A 26,005-nucleotide genomic window follows, 5' to 3' on the forward strand; every position below is an offset into this window, starting at 1 on the left:
GGGTGCGGCCCTCAAAAAAAAAAAAAAAAAAAAAAGAGAGAGAGACAAAAGACAAAAAAAGACAAAAAAAGAAAAACAACACAACCGACCTCTTTTTCTAGTACATTCCAAAACACATATGGAGATAGAATACGCATGAAAAGGAAACTCAGAAAGGATCAAATATTATATTTGTCTCCCTCAAAACTCTATCTGACCTCAGGAGCCATCCAAAACGGTGTTCCTACGGATGTATTCCGACGGTGCCAAGTGCTGGTGAGCTGTGCAGACACACCTGGAAGGAAGAGATGAAGCTTACTTCTGGCATTCATCACTCAGGTACGGAGATTCCAATTGCTTACAAACTCATAAAATTCTGTTCCCTTACAGCTGCCAATGGACTTGAATTTCATCTTAAAGTATCCTAGGTCAGGATGTCTGCATAGCCAAGAGACCCAGGGATCCTCCTATTTTCTATTTCTCAATAACCTATCCAGGCCTAAAGCCCCATTTCAAGTTTAGTCTCCCCCATCCTCACTTAATCTGCTCCTGATTATACTAACCTCTATATCTTTTGACCATCTAGGTTTTAAATGATTTGTCTGCATTGCATATTCTGGCATGTAGCTGTGATTTGAATGGCAGGCTACCTCTGCTTCCTCTTCCCTCTGCCTACCAGTGGATTTGAAAGTGTTTTATGTGGTGGTGTGCACACAGAAGGGACTTGTGAAGGTGAACAAAATTAATTTCCCATCTATCGACTGGGGGCAAATCACACCTGATCAGAAGTTTTCATTGAACTGCATCGATTTAAAAATACCAACACCATCAAGAGACTCAGTTCTTTTCTTTAGAGAGAGGACAAACAGAAGGATTACAATGAAGAGGTATAACCAGATATTTCAGTCATGTCATCCTATGATTTTCACCTAGTTGGACATGATCATAACTGACTCTTAAGAAAAGTCGGGAGTACAGTCTCTCTCCTCACATTTCACACCTTTGCTCCTCTGGCTGCACAGCGCTGCTCCCCCTGACCTGTTCTGGACTTGATGGATCATCCCCAAAACACAGACTTTAACTCCCGGACATGTTGCTTTGAAAAGTTCCTCCTGGGTGTCACATTTGTTTTAGGTTCTGGCCATTTTTCTTAGAATCAGTGTAGAACAAAGGCACTAATTGAGGTTTAAAACTGGATATATTTGATTCCTCCAAGATGAAAGTTGACCTTTGTCATGAAATTCAAAGGCCATATTCAGCCAAAGGGGCCTTTCACCAGTAGAAACATACTTAAGCAGAGGGCTGGTGGTATGTTTTAGTTCCACATTAATTTAGGCCCTCAAGAACCTCCCCCACCAATGTATTAATCTTGTCCCAATGGAATCTTCATATATGGCCTTCAAATTTTGCTTTTAAAAAAGTTTATTATGGAGTTCCTGTCATGGCTCAGTGGTTAACGAATCCGACTAGGAACGATGAGGTTGTGGGTTCGATCCCTGGCCTTGCTCAGTGGGTTAAGGATCTGGCGTTGCCGTGAGCTGTGGTGTAGGTTGCAGACGCAGCTCAGATCCCGCGTTGCTGTGGCTCTGGCGTAGGCGGGCGGCTACAGCTCCGATTCAACCCCAGCCTGGAAATCTCCATATGCTGTGGGAGCAGCCCAAGAAATGGCAAAAAGACAAAAAAAAAAAAGTTTATTATTTGACAGAAAAAATATCCTTACTAAATCATTTTTTGATTAAAAAGACAATATCTAATCTGATTAAAGTTTCTCCCTTGAATATTTTCTAACAGATGATCTGAAGAAAAGGAATAAACACTTACTATGCATTTCTCCAAAATCCATCCTCTACCTCTATCTATACACCAGGTATTTTACTTTTCAGAAAAATTAATGTAAACCTTTTTCTATTAATTTAAAGGCAGGAATGATTAAGCTTGGATTTTATGCTAGTATCAGAGCACAGTAATTTATTTACTTAAATAGGAGAAATAAATGGATTTTAAAAGAAGTTAAAAAGTGATTATTAGTATACTAAAATTTATTCTGAGGATTTCTATTTATGAAAAAATTAAAAAATATATTTGACCCTCAATGAACATTTTTCTTCCAATTTCATAAAGGTAGTTTTTTTTTTTTGTCTTTTTGGCATTTCTTGGGCCGCTCCCGCGGCATATGGAGGTTCCAGGTTAGGGGTCTAATCGGAGCTGTAGCCGCCAGCCTATGCCAGAGCCACAGCAACGCGGGATCCGAGCCGCATCTGTAACCTACACCACAGCTCACGGCAATGCCGGATCGTTAACCCACTGAGCAAGGGCAGGGATCGAACCCGCAACCTCATGGTTCCTAGTCAGATTCGTTAACCACTGAGCCACGACGGGAACTCCTCATAAAGGTAGTTTTAAGAATTCAAATGTCATTTAAGAGAAATGTAAAGGTGGAGTTCCCTGGTGGCCATCAATTAAAGATTTGGTGTTGTCACTGCTGTGGCACAGGTTTGATCCCTGCTCGGAAAACTTCCACATGCTGCAGGCACCATCAAAAAAAAAAAAAAGGGGGGGGGGGAGTGCAAAAGAGGCAGGAAAAAACCACAAGTGAGTAAAACATCCAAAGTTTTGCTCCTGGCAGGAAAATGACATTTTAGACTAATCATGAGATACTTTTTTAAATTATGAGATACTTTTTTTCCTCTTTCTAGAGATAAAGAAAAGATGATGTCACTAGAATTGGCATTTTTCAGCAAACAGGTCCTAGTGTCTGAATTTATAGATCTGGATGGCAGAAAAGGACTGTCCCTCCACACTACACAAGCAAATATACAGGGAAAGATGCTGAGAAAAGTTTCTTAGGGTGTAGCCTGTGACCCAAGATAGACCATTTAGACTACTTAGAAACGTGAAGTTCAGACACTCAGGGAGGGAGGTGACTAGAGTGAGTCACCACTGTCAGGGCTGATTAGTCCAGGTGATGCTGCTCCAGCAGTCCAGGGATGCCACAGCTCTTTTCTTAAGAGGCCGGACTGCCCTTGACTTTGTAGGCCACTCAGTATCGTTTTTAGCATCATTGCCAAAGTTGGTCAAAATTTAGTTTCTACTGCCTACAATAAAGGAACCCTGACTAATACAAGAAAATGATGATTTTCACGTAAAGGAGCAAATTAACAAGGGTAATGGTCAATAATGAGTTTACAAAGCCTCAGTCATTAGGTTTTATATTAATATGGTATTATATTACACTTCTCTAAATTAATGTGAATTAAGAATTTTCTTTCTTTCTTTCTTTCTTTTCTTTTGTCTTTTTTAGGGCCGCACCCACAGCATATGGAGGTTCCCAGGCTAGGGGTTGAATCAGAGCTGCAGCTGCCGGCCTACACCACAGCCACAGCAACGCTGCATCCTTAACCCACTGAGCGAGGCCAGGGATCAAATCAGCAACCTCATGGATTAGTTTCCGCTGCGCCACGATGGGAACTCCTGAATTAAGAATTTTCTAAGGCAGGAGTTCCCGTCGTGGCGCAGTGGTTAACGAATCCGACTAGGAACCATGAGGTTGCGGGTTCGGTCCCTGCCCTTGCTCAGTGGGTTAACGATCCGGCGTTGCCGTGAGCTGTGGTGTAGGTTGCAGACGCGGCTCGGATCCCATGTTGCTGTGGCTCTGGTGTAGGCCTGTGACTACAGCTCCGATTCGACCCCTAGCCTGGGAACCTCCATATGCGGCGGGAGCGGCCCAAGAAATAGCAAAAAGACAAAAAAAAAAAAAAAGAAAAAGAATTTTCTAAGGCAAATGTTTGGCATCCAAACTCTTGGATTACACATCCCAAGGAATAAGAAACTTGTAAGCAAGCATGCTGGATCTAGATATAGACTATTTTCTGTATATTCCTGGTATAATAATATATACATTATGAAACATATAAAAAGATAATTTTAAAGAATATTAAAATAACTATTATGTATATTTCATAATTAGTTATTGATAATTCTGTACCACAATGATAAATAGTATAATGAATTACAATGCTAGCAGGATTTCATATACGTAGGTCTTCTGGAATCTGGCAGAAAAACTGTTTACACCTGGTTCCTGTAAGTGGTAGGGAAACGAAAAAAATCAGCTCAGAATGTGAAGATGGAAAAAGTCTCAAGATAAGTGAGAAAGGAAAAATGTAAGTAGGTAAAATAAGAAACCCTTGAGTGTGAGACTACTGGATGATGATCATGTTAAAAATAGGACACACACCTAACGATGAAAGAGTGACAAAAGGTCTTCACCGAATCATGTTTGTTAAATGCTTCTGCAATGACCATTAAACCTCGAGATCATTTTACCAACACAACCAACTCTTTCAGAGGTAGGAGGCAACTTAACGGTCATAACATTTAATGTGGTCATTTTCAGGTTAGTAAATTTCAGCTGGATAGAAAAATGAGTTTCCTGAGGACAAGTGGCATTTTTACTTAATATAAAGTCTCAGAAGAAAATTAGCTAAGAAGGTAGAAAAATGCAAAATTCTATTAAAATGACTGACAAAAATTACTATAAAAGGCAACAGGAGTCCCAATTATGAGTTCAGAAGCCCTAGGCATTAAAGAAGATTAGGAAAACCATCTTGTCCAGAGAGGAACTAATGGAATAAGTCACCAGAGTAAACAGTTACATAAGCATCTCAAAGGAGAAGAATGCCAAAGGTGGAAAATTCCAGGCACAAAGTTGGGATAGAGAAAGGATACTGGAAGAAATAAGAGGCCAACAAGAGCTCAGGGTTGAACAGACAACAGGCTAGAAGAGAGAGCAAAAATCCTTTCAAAGTCACAGGAACATTAAGGGATTATGTTAACAATTCTTCAGCACTCTGCTTTGATTACACTACTGGGAAAATATCAACTCCTTCCAATAAGGCTTCCTGGGCTGTTTGATGGCTGGCCAGCAACTCTGTCCCCTATGGAATAAGTCCTTTTTCCAGGGAGATAAATGTGCAGACTTTGTACTTGTGGTCAAGAGGACTAAGGGTCTTAGGGAGTCAGAAGAAACATCAGATATGTGGTTTCCAAGGTGGTTCAAATAGACCAGATGACTTCAGGGAACCTGACTTGCTATAAACACAGGACAAAGCCCTTGACATCTCAAGAGGGCAAAGGGAAGAGCATGGGTTTTTTGATGTTCTTAAAAGCAAAATACTGCAGGCATTAGAAGTAAAATCATAAAACTATAGAATTTTTCAATAATCAGGAGGCTATAAAATTTATTATATCACCTAATATCCTCATTCTGTGGGTGAGATTAAGTCAGTGTAATGACTGATTTTCTGTGTCAATAAGACTGGGCCATCGTGCCAAGATATTGGGTTGAATGTTCTTCTGGATATTTCTGGGAAGGTGGTTTGGGGGTGAGAATTAACATTTGAATTAACATTTAAATCAGTGGACCTTGAACTGTGTGAGGACACTGAGGAAAGCCAGCAGTCTGACCCAGAAGAATTGGAACCAGAACCTGACCATGCTGGCAGCATGATCTTGGACTTCCAGCCTCCAGAACTACGAGAAAAAAAATTCCTATGGTTTATTAAAAAAAAAAAAAAATCAGTGGCCTTTGGTTAAACAGATTATCCTCCATAATGTTAGTGGGCTCCATCCAATGAGTGGGAAGACATTAACAGAACAAAGACTGACCTCCTCTGGATAAGTTCTGCCAGCAGATGGCCTCTGAACCCAACCTGCAGCTCTTCCCTGGGTCTCCAGCCTGCCAACCCACAGTCAGACTTTGGAGTCACTAAGCGTCCATAGTCACATGAGCCATTTTCCTAAAATAAATTCCTCTCTCTATATATACATGCACATCCTGTTTCTTCTATGTCTTTGGAGAAATTTAATACAGATTTTAGTACTGAGAACAGTTCTAGAGGCGCAGAATCTGAAAGATGAGTTTTCTGAATTGGTTCTGGGGTTTCTAAAATTGACTCTGAAATTTGATTTGGTTAAAAGACATTAATGGCTTTATTTCCAGGCGTAAAGAGCTCATGGCATGGTGTGGCAACAGCAATACACAAAACATCACCATTGATCATTTGTAATTAAACACTTATAAGAGGCACAGTTCAGGGTGACTATGTATATATCTTTGAAGAGTTTTGTCAAAGGAACGAGTATACTGAGATTGGAAGGTTGCTTCTGATATCGTTGGACAAAGTGAGGAAAGAAAAGGATGAGCTCAGGGATTCAAATTACCAACTCAAGGTGCTGTAGGAATGACCTGAAAGCTTCTGTGTCTGCTCTGAAAGATCCCCTTTCTCTCTTGCAGCTACAGTGCTGAATCTGCTGAAAACCAAACCCAGAATATCATCCTGCAAGTGGTTGAATTACAATGCGAAATGAATTTTCAATCTCACAGGGTGTCTGCCATTAAACTGAGGGCATTGATTGGGAAGGAATGGATCCCCAAAACTGGAATGTGGATACATGGGAAAATCCTGTGGAAGCTGGAGGCTTTGAACCCCTAAATTCTGGTGAATCTTCTCTACCAGTGGAAGTAACCTCTTTAACCCCATCTGAAGAGATTAACCTTGCATTTGCCTAAGGACCTCCTCTGATGCAGCTGTCTTACAAGACATGGATATCTTTCAGGACCCACCTAACCACCTTTCTTTGCTTTGAAACCTGTATCAGACTCACATCCCAGCAGAACCCTAAAGATGAGGTACAAAGGTACAAAGGACTACTTGAATTTTCAAATTTAAACAGATGGAAATTCATAGGATATGTGTGGGAATGGATAATAAGGGTGTGGGATGATCACTGAAGGAGTATAAACCCAAAAAAGGCTAGTTACTGATTTGAGCCTACTAAGCAGACACTTTGCTTCTGACATTGCATCTAACAGTTTGTCTGGTTGACTGGCTCAGACATGGATCAAAAAGTGGCCTCCCATTATCATGATCCATCATAAGTGACTAGACATAGTTCTCAGTGCTACACAGCAGGATCTCATTGCTAATCTATTCCAAAGGCAATAGTTTGCATCCATTAACCCCAAGCTCCATAACCACCCCACTCCCTCCCCATCCCCCTTGGCAACCACAAGTCTATTCTCCAAGTCCATAATCTTCTTTTCTGTGGAAAGGTTCACTTGTGTCATATACTAGATTCCAGATAGAAGTGATATCATATGGTATTTGCCTTTCTCTTTCTGACTTACCTCACTCAGGATGAGAGTCTCTAGTTCCACCCATGTTGCTGGAAATGGCATTGTCATTCTTTTTTATGGCTGAGTAGTATTCCATTGTGTATATATAACACATCTTCCTAATCCAATCATCTATTGATGGACATTTGGGTTGATTCCATGTTTTGGCTATTGTGAATAGAGCAGCAATGAACATGTAGGTGCATGTATCTCTTTTAAGGAGAGTTTTGTCTGGATAGATGCCCAAGAGTGGAATTGTTGGGTCACATGGTAGTTCTATGTTTAGTATTCTAAGGTACCTCCATACTGTTTTCCACAGTGGTTGTACCAGCTTACATTTGCACCAACAGTGCAGGAGGGTTCCCTTTTCTCCACACCCCTGCCAGCAGTTGTTATTTGTGGACTTATTGATGATGGGCATTCTGACTGGTGTGAGGTGGTATCTCATGGTAGTTCTGATTTACATTTCTCTAATAATCAGGGATGTTGAGCATTGTTTCATGCGCTTGTTGGCCATCTGTATATCTTCCTTGGAGAAATGTCTATTCAGGTCTTTTGCCCATTTTTCAATTGGATCGTTGGCTTTTTTTGCTGTTGAGTTGTATAAGTTGTTTATATATTCTAGAGATTAAGCCCTTGTCAGTTGCATCATTTGAAACTATTTTCTCCCGATTCTGCAAGCTGTCTTTTTGTTTTCTTTTTGGTTTCCTTTGCTGTGCAAAAGCTTGTCAGTTTGATTAGGTCTCATTGGTTTGTTTTTGCTCTTATTTCTGTTGCTTTGGGAGACTGACCTGAGAAAATATTCATAGGGTTGATGTCAGAGAATGTTTTGCCTATGTTCTCTTCCAGGAGTTTGATGGTGTCTTGTGTTATATTTAAGTCTTTCAGCCACTTTGAGTTGACGTTCATGCATGGTGTGAGGGTGTGTTCTACTTTCATTAATTTGCATGCAGCTGTCCAGGTTTCCCAGCAATACTTGCTGAAAAGACTGTCTTTTTCCCATTTTATGTTCTTGCCTCCTTTGTCAAAGATTAGTTGACCATAGGTGTCAGGGTTTATTTCTGGGTTCTCTACTCTGTTCCATTGGTCTGTATGTCTGTTTTGGCACCAGTACCACACTGTCTTGATGACTGTGGCTTTGTGATATTGCCTGAAGTCTGGGAGAGAGATGCCTTCCTGCTTGGTTTTTGTTCCTCAGGATTGCTCTGGCAATTCTGGGTCTTTTGTGGTTCCATATAAATTTTTGGATTGTTTGTTGTAGTTCTGTGAAAAATGTCATGGGTACTTTGACAGGGATTGCATTGAATCTGTAGATTGCTTTGGGCAGCATTTTTACAATATTAATTTTTCCAACCCAGGAGCATGGAATATCTTTCCATTTCTTTATGTATTCTTTAATTTCCTTGATTAATGTTTTATAGTTCTCAGCACATAAGTCCTTTACCTCCTTGGTCAGGTGTATTCCCAGGTATTTGATTTTTGAGGTGCAATTTTAAAGGTATTGTGTTTTTGTATTCCCTTTCTAATATTTCATTGTTAGTATACAGAAATGTGACTGATTTCTGAATGTTAATCTTATATTCAGCTACTTTGCTGAATTTGTTAATCAGTTCGAGTAGTTTTTGGGTTGAGTCCTTAGGGTTTTCTATGTATAGTATCATGTCATCTGCATACAGTGACAGTTTTACCTCTTCTCTTCCTATTTGGATGCCTTTTATTTCTTTTATTTGTCTAATTGCTGCAGCTAGACTTCCAGTACTATGTTGAATAACAGTGGTGAGAGTGGGCATCCCTGTCTTGTTCCAGATTTTAGCAGGAAGGCTTTCACCTTTTCTCCATTGAGTATTATAGTTGCTGTGGGTTTGTTACAAATGGCTTTGATTATGTTAAGGTATGTTCTTACCACTTTGGTAAGAGTTTTTATCATGAATGGATGTTGGACTTTGTATATACATGTATGTGTAACTGGGTTACCATGCTGTACAGTAGAAAAAAAACTGTATTGGGGAAATAACATTAAAAAAATTTTTTTAAGTGGCCTCAAGTAAATAAACTGGAAATGCCAGAACTGCACTGGTTTACTCTTGAGGAAGGTATGTAAAGGCTTAGGAAGACTATAATGATAAGAGAGTTCTTGTCATTTAAGACTGATTCACCCAACACAGAAGGACAGAGGACCTACCTTCAGGACAACTGTAAGAAGTAAGTTTTTGAGGGCAGCCCCCCATGCTTCAAGAGCTCTGTTATTATTCCTCTCTGCAGGCTAGAACCTATAAGGGCAACTGCTGTCCCTGAGTTGGAAAACCTAAATGCAGTGGGAATAAAGGATCACAGCTGCAGGGGCCCAGGGGCAGCAGAGTCAAAGCAGTAACCAGAACAGTCTGAGTTACAAAGACCTTTGGTGTTGCCCAGTTGATCTTGGTATTCCTGAAAAAGAAAGACTGGAAGCCTACATTTCTTACTTGATCTGTATGAGCAAAATAGTTCTAAGTTGGGTGAACAAAAGTCTACCCTGAATCAAAAAAGACTGTCATGGCCACCTCAATCAATTCTGAGACTTGAGCTAGTTTATAGACCTGGAACTGCCTGAACAAAGGGGAAGCTGCCCCCTGAGGAAGGTCTCGAGCTCACTGCCAACAATTTATACTGTTAATCTTTCTCACAGCATTCCCCAAAGGGGCTCATGGCCCTTAACCAGGGGGAAAGGGTGCACTGGGAAAAGGAAATAATCAGGCTTTCCTGGGATTACTGGACACTAAATCTGAACTGACACTAATTCCAGTAGACCTCAAATGTCACTGTGTTCCACCAGAGTAGGGACTTATCAGAGGTCAAATGAGCAATGGAGCTGTAGCTCAGGTCCATCTCAGAGTGGGCTCAGGCTTTCATTTTCCCATTGTTAATTTAGGAGATTGAAATAAATCAATGATCCTTTATTACTCTTGGGTCACAACTACTTAGTGAGTTTCATGAAAGCTTTATACTTTCTCATCAGGAAATTCACAGTCAGAGAACAATTTGCATCTAAAGAATAGCAAGAATCTTCTGACATTTCTGGACTCAATATACCAGAGGACATTCAAGGTTGTCTCCAGCCTTAACATTCAGTGCATCTACAAGGCAACACAGGGAGCTGATTTTATGCAACCATCACTCCTGTCAATCCTAATGCGATCTCCCTTGAAAATCTGTCACCTCTCCAATCCACCTGGCACTAGATATTTCCCTTCTTTAATACTCAGCCCATACCTTGTAATGGGGACAGTGTAGATCAAGAGGACACTGTTTGCTGGGCTCTCTTTGATTTAAATATATGAACTGTGCACTTGTGCTGGCCATCTGTGTCATCTGATTCTGCATGAGTTTGTACGTATCATGTATAGCACTGGATCTTGGTTATGGAAAGTTGAGTATAAATGAAACTCATCATTTATGGCACACTGCTTTTTCGTCTTATTTTTTTTCCCCCATGGATCTCTCCCATTGTCCTGTCTCCTGCCCCAGCATAAAATTCCTCTACTTGTTTGAAGCTCTTCAGGAACTAAAACTTTAGGTCAGAAAACTAAGATTACTTAGTGCTAATCTGAAACATTTTGTTTACAATAAGAAAAAAACTGAGAAGGTGAAGAGGTGATTCTTAAAAAAATAGAACGAAAGTCCTCTTTGGTTCTTCTAAAGCAGTCACATTCTGGAAAGGCAGAATTGGTTACTTTTATTAAAATTTCTAAGTTCCACTGAGGTAATTACTTTGTTTTTGTGTTAGGTAAATCTCTAGATATAAAGTTTTCTTTGATCTGTTGCTAACAAAAACTCTTTTAAAATGTCTGAAATCCATCCTGAACTTCATAATAGATTTTTGATGCACTTTATGTAATTTATTTTTAAAATTAGAGTTGATTTACAATGTTCCTTCAATTTCTGCTGTATGCCAAAGTGACACAGTCATACAGATATATACACATTCTTTTTTTCATACCCTCTTCCATCATGTTCTAACCCAAGAGACTGGACACAGACTTTATGTAATTTAACTTCAACAATTAAAAACTAAAATTCTGAATATCTCTTAGAATACAGGGCAGTGCCCATCAACAAGAAAAAAATGCTCTCTAGGATATTTAGAAATTTATTTTGTTTCTCCTTTTCCATACCCCTCTTTTAAAAAAAAAAAATCTTTATTTACAGTTACTTGCAGAAGGGGAAGGCCCAAGTGACTTGCTTATACCATATCAGCCCATTCCCTGATCACGGTTGAGTGGATCAAAGGGAATATCTGATTCAGCCTGTCCAAGTGAACACTTTCTCTCCCTCCAGATTCCTTTGGATTTAGGGTGTTAAAAGTGTGGATCAGTTAGTTGTTGGCACTAGACTCATAGGGTCATACAGACTGGGAAGGTTGAGGCTGCTATTTTTGAGAAGTCTTGTTGGGCAACATAGAAGCTCCAGAAGCTGGGATTTCGTGTCATGGCTCAGCAGTAGTGAACCCGACTAGTATACATGAGGATACAGGTTCAATCCCTGGGCTCGCTCAATGCATTAAGGACCTGGTGTTGCCATGAGCTGTTGTGTTAGGTCTCAGATGTGGCTTGGATCTGGGGGTGCTGTGGTTGTGGCCAACAGCTGTAGCTCTGATTAGACCCCTAGCGTATGAACTTTCATATGCCACTGGCATGACCTTAAAAAAAAAGACCAAAAAAAAAAAAAAAAGAAAAAGAAAACATAAACTGCAGAGGCTGGTCTATAGACACTCAAAGAGAAGCAGAGAGGAGATATTTGGTGTCTCCAGTGAGAGAGGAGGAGGCACCAAGCAGTTCTGGTTCTTGCCTTCCATTTTTCTGTCCCTTCCATTCTCCTTACTCCTGTTCTTATCTAAGAGTGCCTTTCGTGTTTTACTCCTCTTTGGAGCTAGTGCGGGGTTTTTGTCCTTAGAACTAAAAGATCCTTGACCAAAACATACAACCCTTTCTGTAATGCTAAAGAGTTTAGTTCAACTTCAGAAAATGTTCAGTTTGGAACACATGAGCCCACAGATTCAGCTGGAATCACAAAGGTCTAGAAGAAAGAGTCCATTTATTCATGGTTTTTGCTCTTTACAAAATGAAATAATTTATGAATGTCTTTCCTTTCAAATAAAGTAAAGGTAACCTCCCCAAAGTACAAAAATAAATTCTAGAGGAGGAAATATTAATTTTTTGGTATAGGTATGAAAATTCTCAAGTTCTGCCAATTTTTAAAAATGTTGCTTCCCTCTAGTTTTTTTTCCCAACATATCATTTCATTATATAAAGCACTAGCTCTCAAATTTTCAAGATTCATAACATCCTATTACCAAATACCTGTATGTATAAGCTTTAGACATAGACATACACACCTTTAGACATCCGTGCTAAGTCTCCAACTCTACTCCATAGCTTAAAAATTTTTTGACATAATTTCAACTTTAGAGAAAAGCTGTTAAGAGAAATAATAATTTTCTTTCCTGAACCATTTAAGGATGCAAACCATGTAAGTGGGCTACCTGATGCCCTTTCACCCCCACTTACTTGAATGCATGGTTACTACAAATGAGGACATTCCCTACATATACACTATTCAACCAATAAAATCGGGAAATTGAACACTGATCCATTTCTACCATCTAGTCTACAGACTCCATTCAAATTTCATCAATTATCCCAAGGTGCCCTCACAACAAAAGGATCCAATCCAGGATCAGGTGCTGTGATGGTCTCCTTCAACTGGGAGGAACGCCTTCATCTTTCCTTGAATGTCACAACCTTGATACTTTTTAAGATTTCAGGCCAGATATTTGGATATCCAAACAATCCTGAACTTGGATTTGTCAGAGAGTCCCTCCTGATTGTATTTTTGGCAGGAATAGCATCAAATAGCATCTTTTCATTGCATCCTTTCAGAAGGTACATGACTTCCATCTGTCTCATCACTAGACGTATTCACTTTGTTCACATGAGTAAGTCTGTGTCTGCCAGGCTCCTCGCCTAGAAAGCTTCTCCTTTTCTTTTGCAATTTTAAAGTATTTTAGGGAGAGGTATTTTTAGACTGTATAAATATCTTTCTAATCAAAACTTAACCCACTATTTAGTATCCATTGAAGTTTTTGGATGAATTGATGATTACTATGATGGTTGCCAAAGGATAATTTTTAAAATTTCATTATTCCTTCTACATTCATTAGTTGGCATTCTCGTGTAAAGAAAAGTTTTTGCTTTTTTCCATTCATTTATTTATGTGTGTAAGTATGCAAGTGTGCATTAATGGATTTCTCCTTTGTTCAATGGATGCCATTGTTACCATCATTATCATTTTGATTTGCAAGTTGTCCCAGATTTGGTCAGTGAGAATTGCTTTGGTTTGTCTTGTGTGTCCTTTTGACATTGTCTCCATCATTCTTTGAGCATTTCCTTACTTTTTGGCACATTAAGTTCCAGGCTCATATTGAACAGCCTTAAAAATAAGCCTTTCTCCAAGAATCCTTGCTTCCTATTAGTTAAAAATTATATTTAAGAACTAAGAGCCAGGTTCTTTTTTTTTTTTCTTTTTAATGGCCTCACCCACAGCATGCAGCAGTTCCAGGGCCAGGGACCAAACCCATGCCATAGCTGTGACAACACTGGATCCTTAACCTTCTGAGCCACCAGGGAAACTCCTAAAAACTAAGAGTTAGGTTCTTGATGTGCTTGCTCTTAGGGCATCAGGCTTGCAAGTCCTTTTAGGGGAAATAGCTAGATAACCTGTACACAGGTGTACACACACACCTACACACACCCCCCTGCACCCTACATACATGTAACATTATGCTTATTTTTATATTGCTCTCTATGTATTGAAAACCATGAGCTCACACTGATACCTCCAGTTTCAATCCAACATCATTGGGCTTGTTTTTTCCCCTTTCCTTACAATGTTTTTCTCTTTGTAATTCTCATCTCCAGTGGTAAGAAACCTGGTTCCCATTGCCCTCATTATATTTCCTGATGATATTAAGCCCTCTTTATGTAACTAATCATTGTCTCTCCTTGACCCCTATGCAGATGCCCTTCTTATCTAGCTCAGGCTCTGACTGGGGTCACCACCATCCCCCTACACAAATGCTCTCTCTGTTCCTTCCTCGGGACTCAATATCCCAAGATGAGCCACACGGCCACCACCCTCCCAGCAGGGACACCCTCCTTACCCCCCTTCAGGCCCAAACCTTATGCTGAGCTGCACCCCTCCCCTCAACTCCTGTGCTTACTCAGTACCCCCCCCACCCCCACCCCCACCCCCATGGCTTTTGTTTTGAATTATTCTGGAGGAAAGAGAGGAATGAAGGGAATGTCACAGTTTTTGAGTTTCAGTGTACCTGCCTCACTTGATGATACAAAAAAGGGTTATTAATAAATAAATCACAACTTCTCTTTGACCTACATTGCTCATTGGGGATTTAGTCTAAAATTGGGCATGTGGGTAATAAGAGATTTAAAGCCATAAAATATTCTGTCATAAGAACAATGTCTAAATAAATCACAAGAAGTACATTCTGTACTTTTGTATTGCAGTGTTAACTATTCTATTAGAAACGAAGATCCCCAGAGAGAAATCTGTATATACTGAGAACTGAGAACTGCCCTTTAAATTCAGCCTCTCTTTTATTTCCTATTGCAAATAAGAACTGCTTTTTCAGACATTAGTTGACTTGCCTAAAGGGGTTTATCTCCTGGGAGGTCATATTATTTATTGATTGATCATACACCAGTGACTGCTAATGTATTTCATTAATAACATCTGCAAGCTCACTTGTCTTTTTATTTTCTGAGGTGGCTGGTGGTTTTCTGGAAAAGCTGAGCCCACTTATCAAGAAAACAAAAGATTTTCTAAAAGCTGCATTCATAACTAGTATTAGCAAACTAAACCCTACTTTTAGTGCAATTAAACAGCTTGGTATTGAAAGTTAAGACCTAATTGACTCTAGCAAAGGGCTAATCTTTTTTGGGGGGGCGTGGGTGGGGCACTGAGCCACCAGGGAACTCTGAGAGTGCCTGTTTTCATATTTGATGTCCCTGCAGATTTTTTTTTTGTCTTTTGTCTTTTGTCTTTTGTTGTTGTTTTTGTTGTTGCTATTTCTTGGGCCGCTCCCGCGGCATATGGAGGTTCCCAGGCTAGGGGTTGAATTGGAGCTGTAGCCACCGGCCTACGCCAGAGCCACAGCAACGCGGGATCCGAGCCGCGTCTGCAACCTACACCACAGCTCACGGCAACGCCGGATCCTTAACCCACTGAGCAAGGGCAGGGACAGAACCCGCAACCTCATGGTTCCTAGTCGGATTCGTTAACCACTGCGCCACGACGGGAACTCCCCTGCAGATTTTAAATGACCTTCTCATGGTCACATGACTGTATGGAAAATCATGTTTCTCATTCACTCACTCATTCGAGAGTATTCATTGAGCACTTTCAATGTGCCAATCCCATGCTTGGTTCTAGGGACAGAGTGAAAGGCCAGAGACTCTGCCATCATGAAGCTCATAGCTTAGCAGGGAAGTCAGTCATACTAAACACATGATTCCAGTCACCGGTGGCAACTGCTTGGCTAAAGACAGGATAGACTGTCAGCCAGGCAGACAGCAGTCAGCTGGGTGCAGGGGGAGGGGCGGCTTCTATACAGGGAAAGCATCATGTTTGTAACTGGTCACGAAATTCAATGACACTATACTTAGATACCCAGAGAAACTGTCATTTCTTTATTTTGCCTCTAACTCTCATGGCCACTCCGTACACCCCTATACTGGCTGGGGAAAGTAAAGCTTAGATCCATAACCATAAGTCCTTACAGACAGCATTCAATCCTTGGATGAAGTGCTTGCTTCCCCTCTCAGACGGCGCCCCTCCTTCTCTCCTGAAGATAGTACTGTCTGTTCAGGATGAGGCCGGCTAGTAAGACTGTGTGGCATGGAGTTCCCGTTGTGGCACAGTGGTTAACGAATCCGACTAGGAACCATGAGTTTGCGGGTTCGATCCCTGCCCTTGCTCAGTGGGTTAACAATCCGGCGTTGCCGTGAGCTGTGGTGTAGGTTACAGATGCGGCTCGGATCCTGCATTGCTGTGGCTCTGGCATAGGCTGGCGGCTACAGCTCCGATTAGACCCCTATCCTGGGAACCTCCATATGCCGCGGGAGCGGCCCAAGAAATAGCAAAAAGACAAAAAAAAAAAAATGTGGCAGGGAGAAGAGCGAGGGTGTTGGGGTGGGTGGATCTCTGGTCTCTAGGGCCCTGTGCCTTTGTCTGCCCACCTGCTAGCACTACTCTCCCACCACGCCACTCCCTCCACCCCCTGGCCTCTGGTGCCCAGTGTCAGCATCTGGCAAGCTTGTGGCCTATTCTCATGCAGCAGGGCTTCCTGTAGATCCTCCCAGTAGATGCAGGCTCAGACTGGCTTCAGCAGGGGCTGGAACATTCTGAGGTCTGGCTACGGCTCCTCAGGCTGGGTTCAGACTGGCTCAGATGACCTGCTCTGTGCCTCACCACCCATCCTGAGCACACCCCTCTAGAAACTCCTCAGCCAGATTTGCAGTTACTTTTGGGTAAAGATGGGGAAGCTCAGCTGGAGTGCTTGCTCCACCTGACCACTCACACCTCCGGGTCAGATGGAGTGGCTCACCCCAGTCTGGATGGCGGCAGACTGCAGTGGCTTCCTCTGGAACATGGAATGACAGTGGTGGAAAGAGTGAGGGCGAGGGTTCCTTTCTGCCCTGGTCACCTTTACTTTTGAAAAGCTCATCTCTCTGTCCTGCCTCTTTACCTGTTTCACCTTTCCATAATACCCAAGAATGCAAAAGGGTCCCCCACATCTGCTCTCTCTTACGTGAAACCCTATGCTATAGCCCTGAAATCTCTCTCTTCATATGCTGAAGAGAAGATCAACAATTTAGACAGACCTTTCTCAATAGATAACCAGGGTCTTGCTACGCATTCCTATTGTTTTATATTATCTCAGTCATTTTCTTGCATCTTTCTAGAATAAAACTTTACCTCCCTGCAGACAGAGATGCATCTGGCAGTCTGGGATGAAGATCATGTTCTTGGAGAAGCAAGAGAAAAAAAGCCTGTCAGTCAGTTCTGAAGTACTTCCTCCCTGACTGAGAAAGAGGGCAGCACATTTAAGGGACTCAAAGAAGTTGACCGGGCTCGTAGGTAACAGGAAGGGAGGGTTGCTGATGAGCACCAAAGGGCAGAAGAAAAGTGCTTCTCATGAAGTGCTGTCTTTGGGCTAGCAGAGAGGATCACAAGGCACAGCCCTCCCCGAAGGCTACAGGAAACCACTCAACAGAATATTGAGCAGGAGAGTGGCAGGATCAGATGAGCTTTCTGGCTGCGGGGTGGAGAATGGTCTGGAAGGAAGAGAATGAGGCTGGATGCAGGGGGTTCAGTAAAGTATCGCTGTGGGAGCCCAGGTAAGAGATGATGGCAAGGACCAGGGAGGAGGAGTGATTTACATTTGGAGTTTGGGGATTTACAACAGAGACAGAGCCTTATGACTAGGTGTCGAAGTGGGAAGTGAAGTTCAAGGAAGGCTCAAGGATGAGCCTTCCTGGCTTGAAACAAAGCAGCAAAATAGATAATGAAGACTTTTTTCTAAGACAACAAATTCATGATATGAAGCAGATTTGCGGGGATGGATGAGGTGGTGGAATCCCATTTTGGACATTTTGAAGACTGGCAGCCATCCAAGGAGATAGCTTCAACATCCAATAATGAGCTTACCATATATTTTATGAGGTGAGAAACTTAAACTGAAATGTATTCTAAAACCCCGGACTCCCAGCTGTGGCCTTCTCTGAAAATCTGATTTAAACATAAAATGAGGACATTGATTTTCAGTTTGATTCTGCCATTTGTGGCTTAGCACATCTTATTCCTTCTGCCCTTGAGAAGTTTTACTAGGCATGCACGGCCATCCTCCAGTTTTAATTAATATGGACACCTTAAACCACCTTAGGTAAGTGACTCCATGTCTTCTTACCTTGGAAAATAGATATATAGCATCTTTTTATATGCGAATAATAGCATTTTAGTATTAGACACTAGGAACACATTTAATAGGCAACTGGCCCTCTTTTCTAATTGTAGCTAAAAGCAGAGTATTTAATTCAATTAATGTAAAACCAAAATTCTCATTTTGTCAGCTTTCCAACTTACAACTACTTTCTAAAGATAGCACTATAAAAGCTACTTTATTTATTACTTAGGTGTATATTTTTATTCTGGATTACTTTGGAGGGTGTCCCAGGAAGTTGCATTTCTAAACTATTGGTTTACCAAGTTTTTCTTTCATGAATGAAGAATATGTTTACTTATACTTGTTTACACAATTTTTATCTGGGCTATATGTATTGCAGCCATTTTTAAGAGCAAGGGATTTATGAGATCTCAAGTTAAGTATTTGAGTCCAGAGTGGAGCCAGAATTATGATCTGAAGACAATAATTCACTGTTCATGGAGCAGTAAAAAGTGTTTTGTTGTTGCTTTTTTTTTTAAAATTTCAGGTACAAGTTCTTATTAGTATCCTAACCTGGCCAGACTGTTCAAAAACACAGTATGTGTCAACCAGTAACACATACTAGCTGCATCCAGTTATTAATCAGGTATTCACTGTCAAGCTCATTGCTGCTCTGTAGTTTTCAAATGCTCAGCTGAGAAACAAACAAACAAAAAGTACATGTATGGTCGTTTGAGACATATGCTATTCATCCACCATACAAATGTTTTCTTAGGTCAGTCTCCCAAGGCAACAGAAATAAAAGCAAAAATAAACCATTGGGACCTAATCAAACTGATAAGCTTTTGCACAGAAAAGGAAACCATAAAAATAAAAAAAAATTAAAAAAATTAAAAAAACCCGGAAAGACAACCTATGGAATGGGAGAAAATAGTTGCAAATGATGCAACTGACAAGGGCTTACTCTCTAAAATATACAAACAACTTATACAACTCAACAGCCATAAAACCAACAGCCTAATTGAAAAATGGGCAAAAGATCTGAATAGACATTTCTCTGAAGAAGATGTACCAGATGGCCAATAGATACATGAAGAAATGTTCAACATCACTAATTATTAGAGAAATGCAAATAAAAACTACTATGAGGTACCACCTTATAGTAGAATGGCCATCATTAAAAGTCCACAAATAACAAATGTTGGAGAAGGTGTGGAGAAAAGGGAACCCTTTTATACTGTTGGTGGGAATGTAAATTGGTACAACCACTATGGAAAGCAGTATGGAGGTACCTCAGAAAACTAAATATAGAACTACATTCTGATATAGCAATCCCAATCTCGGGCATATATCCGGACAAAACTTTCCTTGAAAATGATAGATGCACCTGTATGTTCACTGCAGCACTATTCACAGTAGCCAAGACATGGAAACAACCTAAATGTCCATCGACAGATGAATGGATTAAGAAGATTTGGTATATATACACAATGGAATACTACTCAGCCATAAAAAAGAATGACATAATGCCATTTGCAGCAACATGGATGGAACTTTAGACTCTCATACTAAGTGAGGTGAGTCAGAAAGAGAAAGACAAATGCCATGTGATATCATGTATCTGGAATCTAATATAGGGCACAAATGAATCTTTCCACAGAAAAGAAACTCATGGACTTGGAGAACAGACTTGTGCTTGCCAAGAGGGAGGGGGAGGGAGTGGGATGGAGTGGGATGGACTGGGAGTCTGGGGCTAAGAGATGCACACTACGACCTTTGGAATGGATAAGCAATGCAATCCTGCTGTATAGCACAGGGAACTGTATCTAGTCACTTATGATGGACCATGATGGAGGAAAATGTGAGAAAAAGAATGTATATGTATGTGTGACTGGGTCACTTTGCTGTAGAGTAGAAATTGACAGAACACTGTAAACCAACTATAATGGAAAAAATAAAAATCATTAAAAAAGAAAAAAAAAAGATATGGTGTTTAGCTATTCCTGTCCTAGATGCTCTGAATTTCATTCCTGGGTTAAGCCAGATCACTAGACAGCTACATACTTAGATATTAAAACAATTCATGGACTTCCTACATGGCTCACAACATAATTACTCAGCATTGCTTCTACAGTGGCTGTGGCTCGATCCCTGGCTTGGGAACTTTCATATACTGCAGGTGCAGCCAAAAAAGAAAAAAGAAAAAAAAAACACAATTCACTTCTAAAGTTAATTGATTATCTTCCCTAAGCTTCATTTTCCAAAATGCAAATTGAAGGAAGATGCACTCAGTCATTCAACTAATACCCATTGAACTACTATTAACAAAGCATTAGGTCTACAAAACAGAAGATGAAATAGTCCCAACTCTTAATGACCCTGTCTAGCTAAGTATCTTTATCTAAAGACCAAACAAATTCTTAAAATCCTATGTGATAAACACAAAATGGAGAAATATACAGGATACAGAAGCACAAGAAGAGACACCTTACCCAGCCTAAGTGCAAGAAAGAGAAAATGGCCAGGATACTGAGATGTCCTAGAATAATGTCACCTGTTCTCCCAGGTGTAGTGGGTTAGTGGGGATCCAATGAGAAGAAGAGGGATAACACTGTCACAACTGGAAAATAACTGTCCAGAGGAAGAGCAGAACTATCTGACACAGATGCTCTAAATTGGCTCGGTCAATGTGGAAACTTACTATCTCACAAGATGAAAGGTCCAGAGGTGGGGCAGGTTCCAAATTTGGTTGATTTAGAGATGGGATTAAGATGGCAGAATAGAAGGACTGGAGCTCAACTTCTCTCCTAAAAACAACAAAATTCACAACTAAAGGCTGAGCAATCTTCAACCAAATGGACCGGAAACCTTCAAAAAGATATCCTACTCCAAAAGACAAAGAGGAGGCCACATCAAGAGGTAGGAGGGGCAATTATGCGATATAAGCAACCCCATACCTCCTGGGGGGGAAGCCCCCAAAACTGGAAACTAACAGGTTCACAGAGACTCATCTACAGGAGTGAGAGTTCTGAGCCTCACATCAAACTCCCACATGTGGGGATCTGGCACTGGGAGAAAGAGCCCCTGGAGCAGCTGGCATTGAAGGCCAGTGGGGCTTGTGCACAGGAGCTCCATGAGACTGGGGGAAACAGAGACCCCCGTTCGTGAAAGGTGCACACGGACTTTCACATGCACTGGGTTCGAGAGCAAAGCAGTCTCTATAGGAATCTGGGTCAAACATGACTGCAGTTCCTGGAGGACCTCCTGAGAAAGCAGGGGTGAATGTGGCTTGTTGTGGGGGAAGGACATTGGAAGCAAAGCTCTCAGAAATATTCAGCAGCTGCCTTTCTCTGGAGGTGGCCCTTTTGGGAAAATCTGGCCCCACCTATCAGTGCTGAGAAGCCCCAGGGAAAACAACAATCCAGGTGGGATCACAGCCCCACCCATCAGTAAACAGGTTGCTTAAAGACACACAGCCACCTCTAATCCCATCCAGAGACAAAGCCCCACCCACCAAAGGGATAGAATCGGCTCCACCTACCAGTGGGCAGGCATCATTCCCTCCCATCAGGAAGCCTACAGCAAGCCCCCGTACTGACTTCAGCCACAAGGGGGGCAGACACCAGAAGAAAGAGAGACTACAACTCTATTATCTGTAAAAAGGTCACCACACCAAAAACCTATAAAAATGAAAAAACAGAGAACTATAACTCAGATGAAGGAGAAAGGAAAAAACCCAGAAAATCATCTAAGTGATCAGGAGACTCTCAGCCTCCAGGAAAAAGACTTTAGACTGTTGATGCTAAAGATGATACAAGACATTGGAAATAAACTGGAGGCAAAGATGGATAACTTACAGGAAACACTGACCAAAGAGATACAAGATATAAAACTAAAACAAGAAGAGATGCAAAATACAATAACTGAAATAAAAAATTCACTAGAAGCAGCTAACAGCAGAATACAGGAGGCAGAAGAACGAATGAGTGAGGTGGAGGACAGATTAGTGGAAATTTCGGATGCAAAACAGAAAAGAGAAAAAAGATTGAAAACAAATGAAGAGAGTTTCAGAGAACTCTGGGACAATGTTAAATGCACCAACATCCATATTATAGGGGTGCCAGACGGAGAAGAGAGAGAGAAGGGGACAGAAAATATATTCCAAGAGATAATAGCCAAAAACTTTCCTAACATGGAAAGGAACCACTCACGCAAATCCAGGAAGCACAATGAGTACCATATAAAATAAACCCAAGGAGGAATACACCAAGACACATATTAATCAAACTGACCAAAATTAAAGACAAAGAGAAAATCTTGAAAACAGCTAGGGAAAAGAAACAAATAACATAAAAGGGAACCCCAATAAGGTTATAGGTAGATTTTTCAACAGAAACTCTGCAGGCCAGGAGGGAATGGCATGATATACTTAACATGATGAAAGGGAAAAAAACCTCCAACCAAGATTACTTTACCCAGCAGGGCTCTCATTCAGATTTGAAGGAGAAATCGAAAGCTTCACAGATAAGCAAAAGCTAAGAGAATTCTGCAACACTAAACCAGCCTTACAAGATACTAAAGGAACTTCTCTAGGCATAAAAGAAAAGACAGCAGCAGGAAACAAAAATACCACAAATGACAAGGCTCACCAGTAAAGGTATATGTAAAGATACGAAATCATCCATGCACAATTATGCCACCAAAATCAGAAATTAAGAGAAGAGGTGGGTACATATGCAGGACACTGGAGATGAACTTTCAATTAAGAGACCAACAACTTAAAACAATCCCATATATACATAGACCCTTATGTCAAAACTTCAGAATAACTGCAAACAAAAAATCTACAATTGACACACAAATAAGAAAAATCAATTCAAATAAAACGTTAGAGATAGTCATCAAACCACAAGAGGAGAGAACAAGAGAAGAAGGGAAGAAAAAAGAGCAAGGAAAACAAATCCAAAGCAACTAATAAAATGGTAATAAGAACATACATATCAATAATTACCTTAAATGTTAATGGACTAAACGCCCCAACCAAAAGACATAGACTGGCTGAATGGATACAAAAATAAGACCCATATATATGCTGTCTTCAGGAGACCCTCCTCACTTCTAGGCACACATACAAATTGAAAGTGAGAGGATGGAAGAAAATATTCTATGCAAACGGGAATCAAAATAAAGTTGGAGTAGTAACACTCATAATAGACAAAATGGACTTTAAAATGAAGAATATTTTAAGGGACAAGGAAGATCATTACATAATGATCAAAGGAGCAATCCAAGAAGAAGATATAACAATTTTAAATATCTACACACCCAACATAGGTTCACCACAATATATAAGGCAACTGCTAACAACCTTAAAAGGACAAATCAACAATAACACAACCATAGTGGGGGACTTTAACACCCCACTTACAGCAATGGACAGATCAACCAGACAGAAAATCAATAGGGAAACACAGGCCCTGAATGAAGCATTAGACCAGATGGACTTAATAGATATTTATAGGGCATTCCATCCAAAAGCCACAAAATACACATTCTTCTCAAGTGCTCATAGAACATTCTCTAAGACTGATCACATCCTGGGCTACAAATCCAACCTCAGTAACTTTAAGAAAATTGAAATCATATCAAGCATCTTCTCCAACCACAACGCTATACGACTGGAAATCAATGACAAGAAAAAAACTGCAAAAAACACAAACACGTGGAGACTAAACAACATGCTACTAAACAACCAATGGATCACTGAAGAAATCAAAGAGGAAATTAAAAAATACCTCGAAGCAAATGACAACAAAGATATGACACTCCAAAACCTATGGGATGCAGCAAAGCTGTTCTAAGAGGAAAGTTTATAGCAATACAAGCCCACCTCAGGAAACAAGAAAAAGCTCAAATCAACAAGCTAACTTTACATCTAAAGCAGCTAGAGAGAGAAGAACAGACAAGACCTAAAGTTAGTAGAAGGAAAGAAATCATAAAGATCAGAGCAGAAATCAATGAAATAGAAACAAAGAAAACCATAGTAAAGATCAATGAAACAAAACAAAAGACAATATTGATAAACCCTTAGCCAGACTTATCAAGAAAAAGAGAGGACTCAAATCAATAAAATTAGAAATGAAAAAGAAGTAACAACAGACATCACAGAAATAACGAAGGATCATAAGAGACTACAATATGCAACTATACACCAATAAAACAGAAAACCTAGAAGAAATGGACAAGTTCTTAGTAAAGTACAATCTTCCAAGACTAAAGCAAGATGAAACATAAAAGATCAATAGACCCTCACAATAACTGAAATTGAAACTGTGATTAAAAAACTTCCAACAAAAGTCCAGGACCAGATGGCTTCATAGGCGAATTCTATCAAACATTTAGAGAAGAGCTAACACCTCTCCTTCTGAAACTATTTCAAAAAATTGCAGAGGAAGGGATACTACCAAACTCATTATATGAGGCCACCATCACCCTGATACCAAAAGCAGACAAAGATACCATAAAAAAAGAAAACTACAGGCTAATTTCACTGATGCAAACATAGATGCAAAAATAGATACAAAAAGCCTCAACAGGAGTTCCCGTCATGATGCAGTGGTTAACGAATCCAACTAGGAACCATGAGGTTGCAGGTTCGGTCCCTGCCCTTGCTCAGTGGGTTAACAATCCGGCATTGCCGTGAGCTGTGGTGTAGGTTGCAGACGCAGCTTGGATCCCGCATTGCTGTGGCTCTGGTGTAGGCCGGCAGCGACAGCTCTGATTCAACCCCTAGCCTGGGAACCTCCATATGACGTGGGAGTGACCCAAGAAATGGCAAAAAGACAAAAAAAAAAAAAATCCTCAACAAAAGTCCTAGCAGACCGCATCCAACAATACATTAAAAGGATTGTACATCATGATCAAGTGGGATTTATCCCAGGGATGCAAGGATTCTTCAATATCTGCAGATCCATCAGTGTGATACACCACATTAACAAATTGAAGAATAAAAACAATATGGTCCTCTCAATAGACGCAGAAAAAGCCTTTGACAAAATCCAACACCCATTTCTGATAAAAATCCTTCAGAAAGTGGGCATAGAGGGAACTTACCTCAACATGATAAAGGCCATATATGACAAACCCACAGCAAACATCATTCTGAATGGTGAAAAGCTGAAAGAATTCCTGTTGAGATCAGGAACAAGACAAGGATGTCCGCTCTCACCACTACTCTTCAACATAGTTTTGGAAGTCCTAGCCACGGCAGTTAGAGAAGTAAAAGAAATAAAAGGAATCCAAATGGGAAAGGAAGAAGTAATATTATCACTATTTGTAGATGACATGATACTACACCTAGAGAATCCTAAAGACTCTACCAGAAAACTATTAGAGCTCATCCATGAATTTGGCAAAGTCATAGGATACAAAATTAATACACAGAAATCAACGGCATTTCTATACACTAACAATGAGAGAGCAGAAAGAGAAATTAGGGACACAATCCCGTTTACCATTGCATCCAAAAGAATAAAATACCTAGGAGTAAACCTACCTAAAGAGACAAAAGACCTGTACTCTGAAAACTATAAGACACTGATGAAAGAAACCAAAGATGACACAAATAGATGGAAAGATATACCATACTCTTGGACTGGAAGAGTCAATATTATCAAAATGACTATACTACCCAAGGCAATCTACAGACTCAATACAATCCCTATCAAATTAGCAAGGACATTTTTCACAGAACTCAAACAAAATATTTTAAAGTTGGTTTGGAAGCACAAAAGATCCAGAATAGCCAAAGACATCCTCAAAAAGAAAAATGGAGCTGGAAGAATCAGGATCCC

At 40.4% G+C, this 26,005-nt stretch overlaps 1 protein-coding gene across 2 annotated transcripts in view; it reads right to left on the minus strand.

The window, feature by feature from the left end:
* The window catches only part of MYO3A (myosin IIIA), a 224,632-nt gene that overhangs the window by 159,324 nt on the left and 39,303 nt on the right, over positions 1 to 26,005 (minus strand). For both annotated transcript variants that reach the window (XM_047755030.1, XM_047755031.1), the window contains exon 7: positions 198 to 274. In XM_047755030.1, coding sequence (XP_047610986.1) covers positions 198 to 274 — 77 coding nt within the window. The remainder of the gene's footprint in view (positions 1 to 197; positions 275 to 26,005) is intronic.

The sequence above is a fragment of the Phacochoerus africanus genome, chromosome 12 (genome assembly GCF_016906955.1).
Source record: "Phacochoerus africanus isolate WHEZ1 chromosome 12, ROS_Pafr_v1, whole genome shotgun sequence".
Taxonomy (NCBI): Eukaryota; Metazoa; Chordata; class Mammalia; order Artiodactyla; family Suidae; genus Phacochoerus; species Phacochoerus africanus.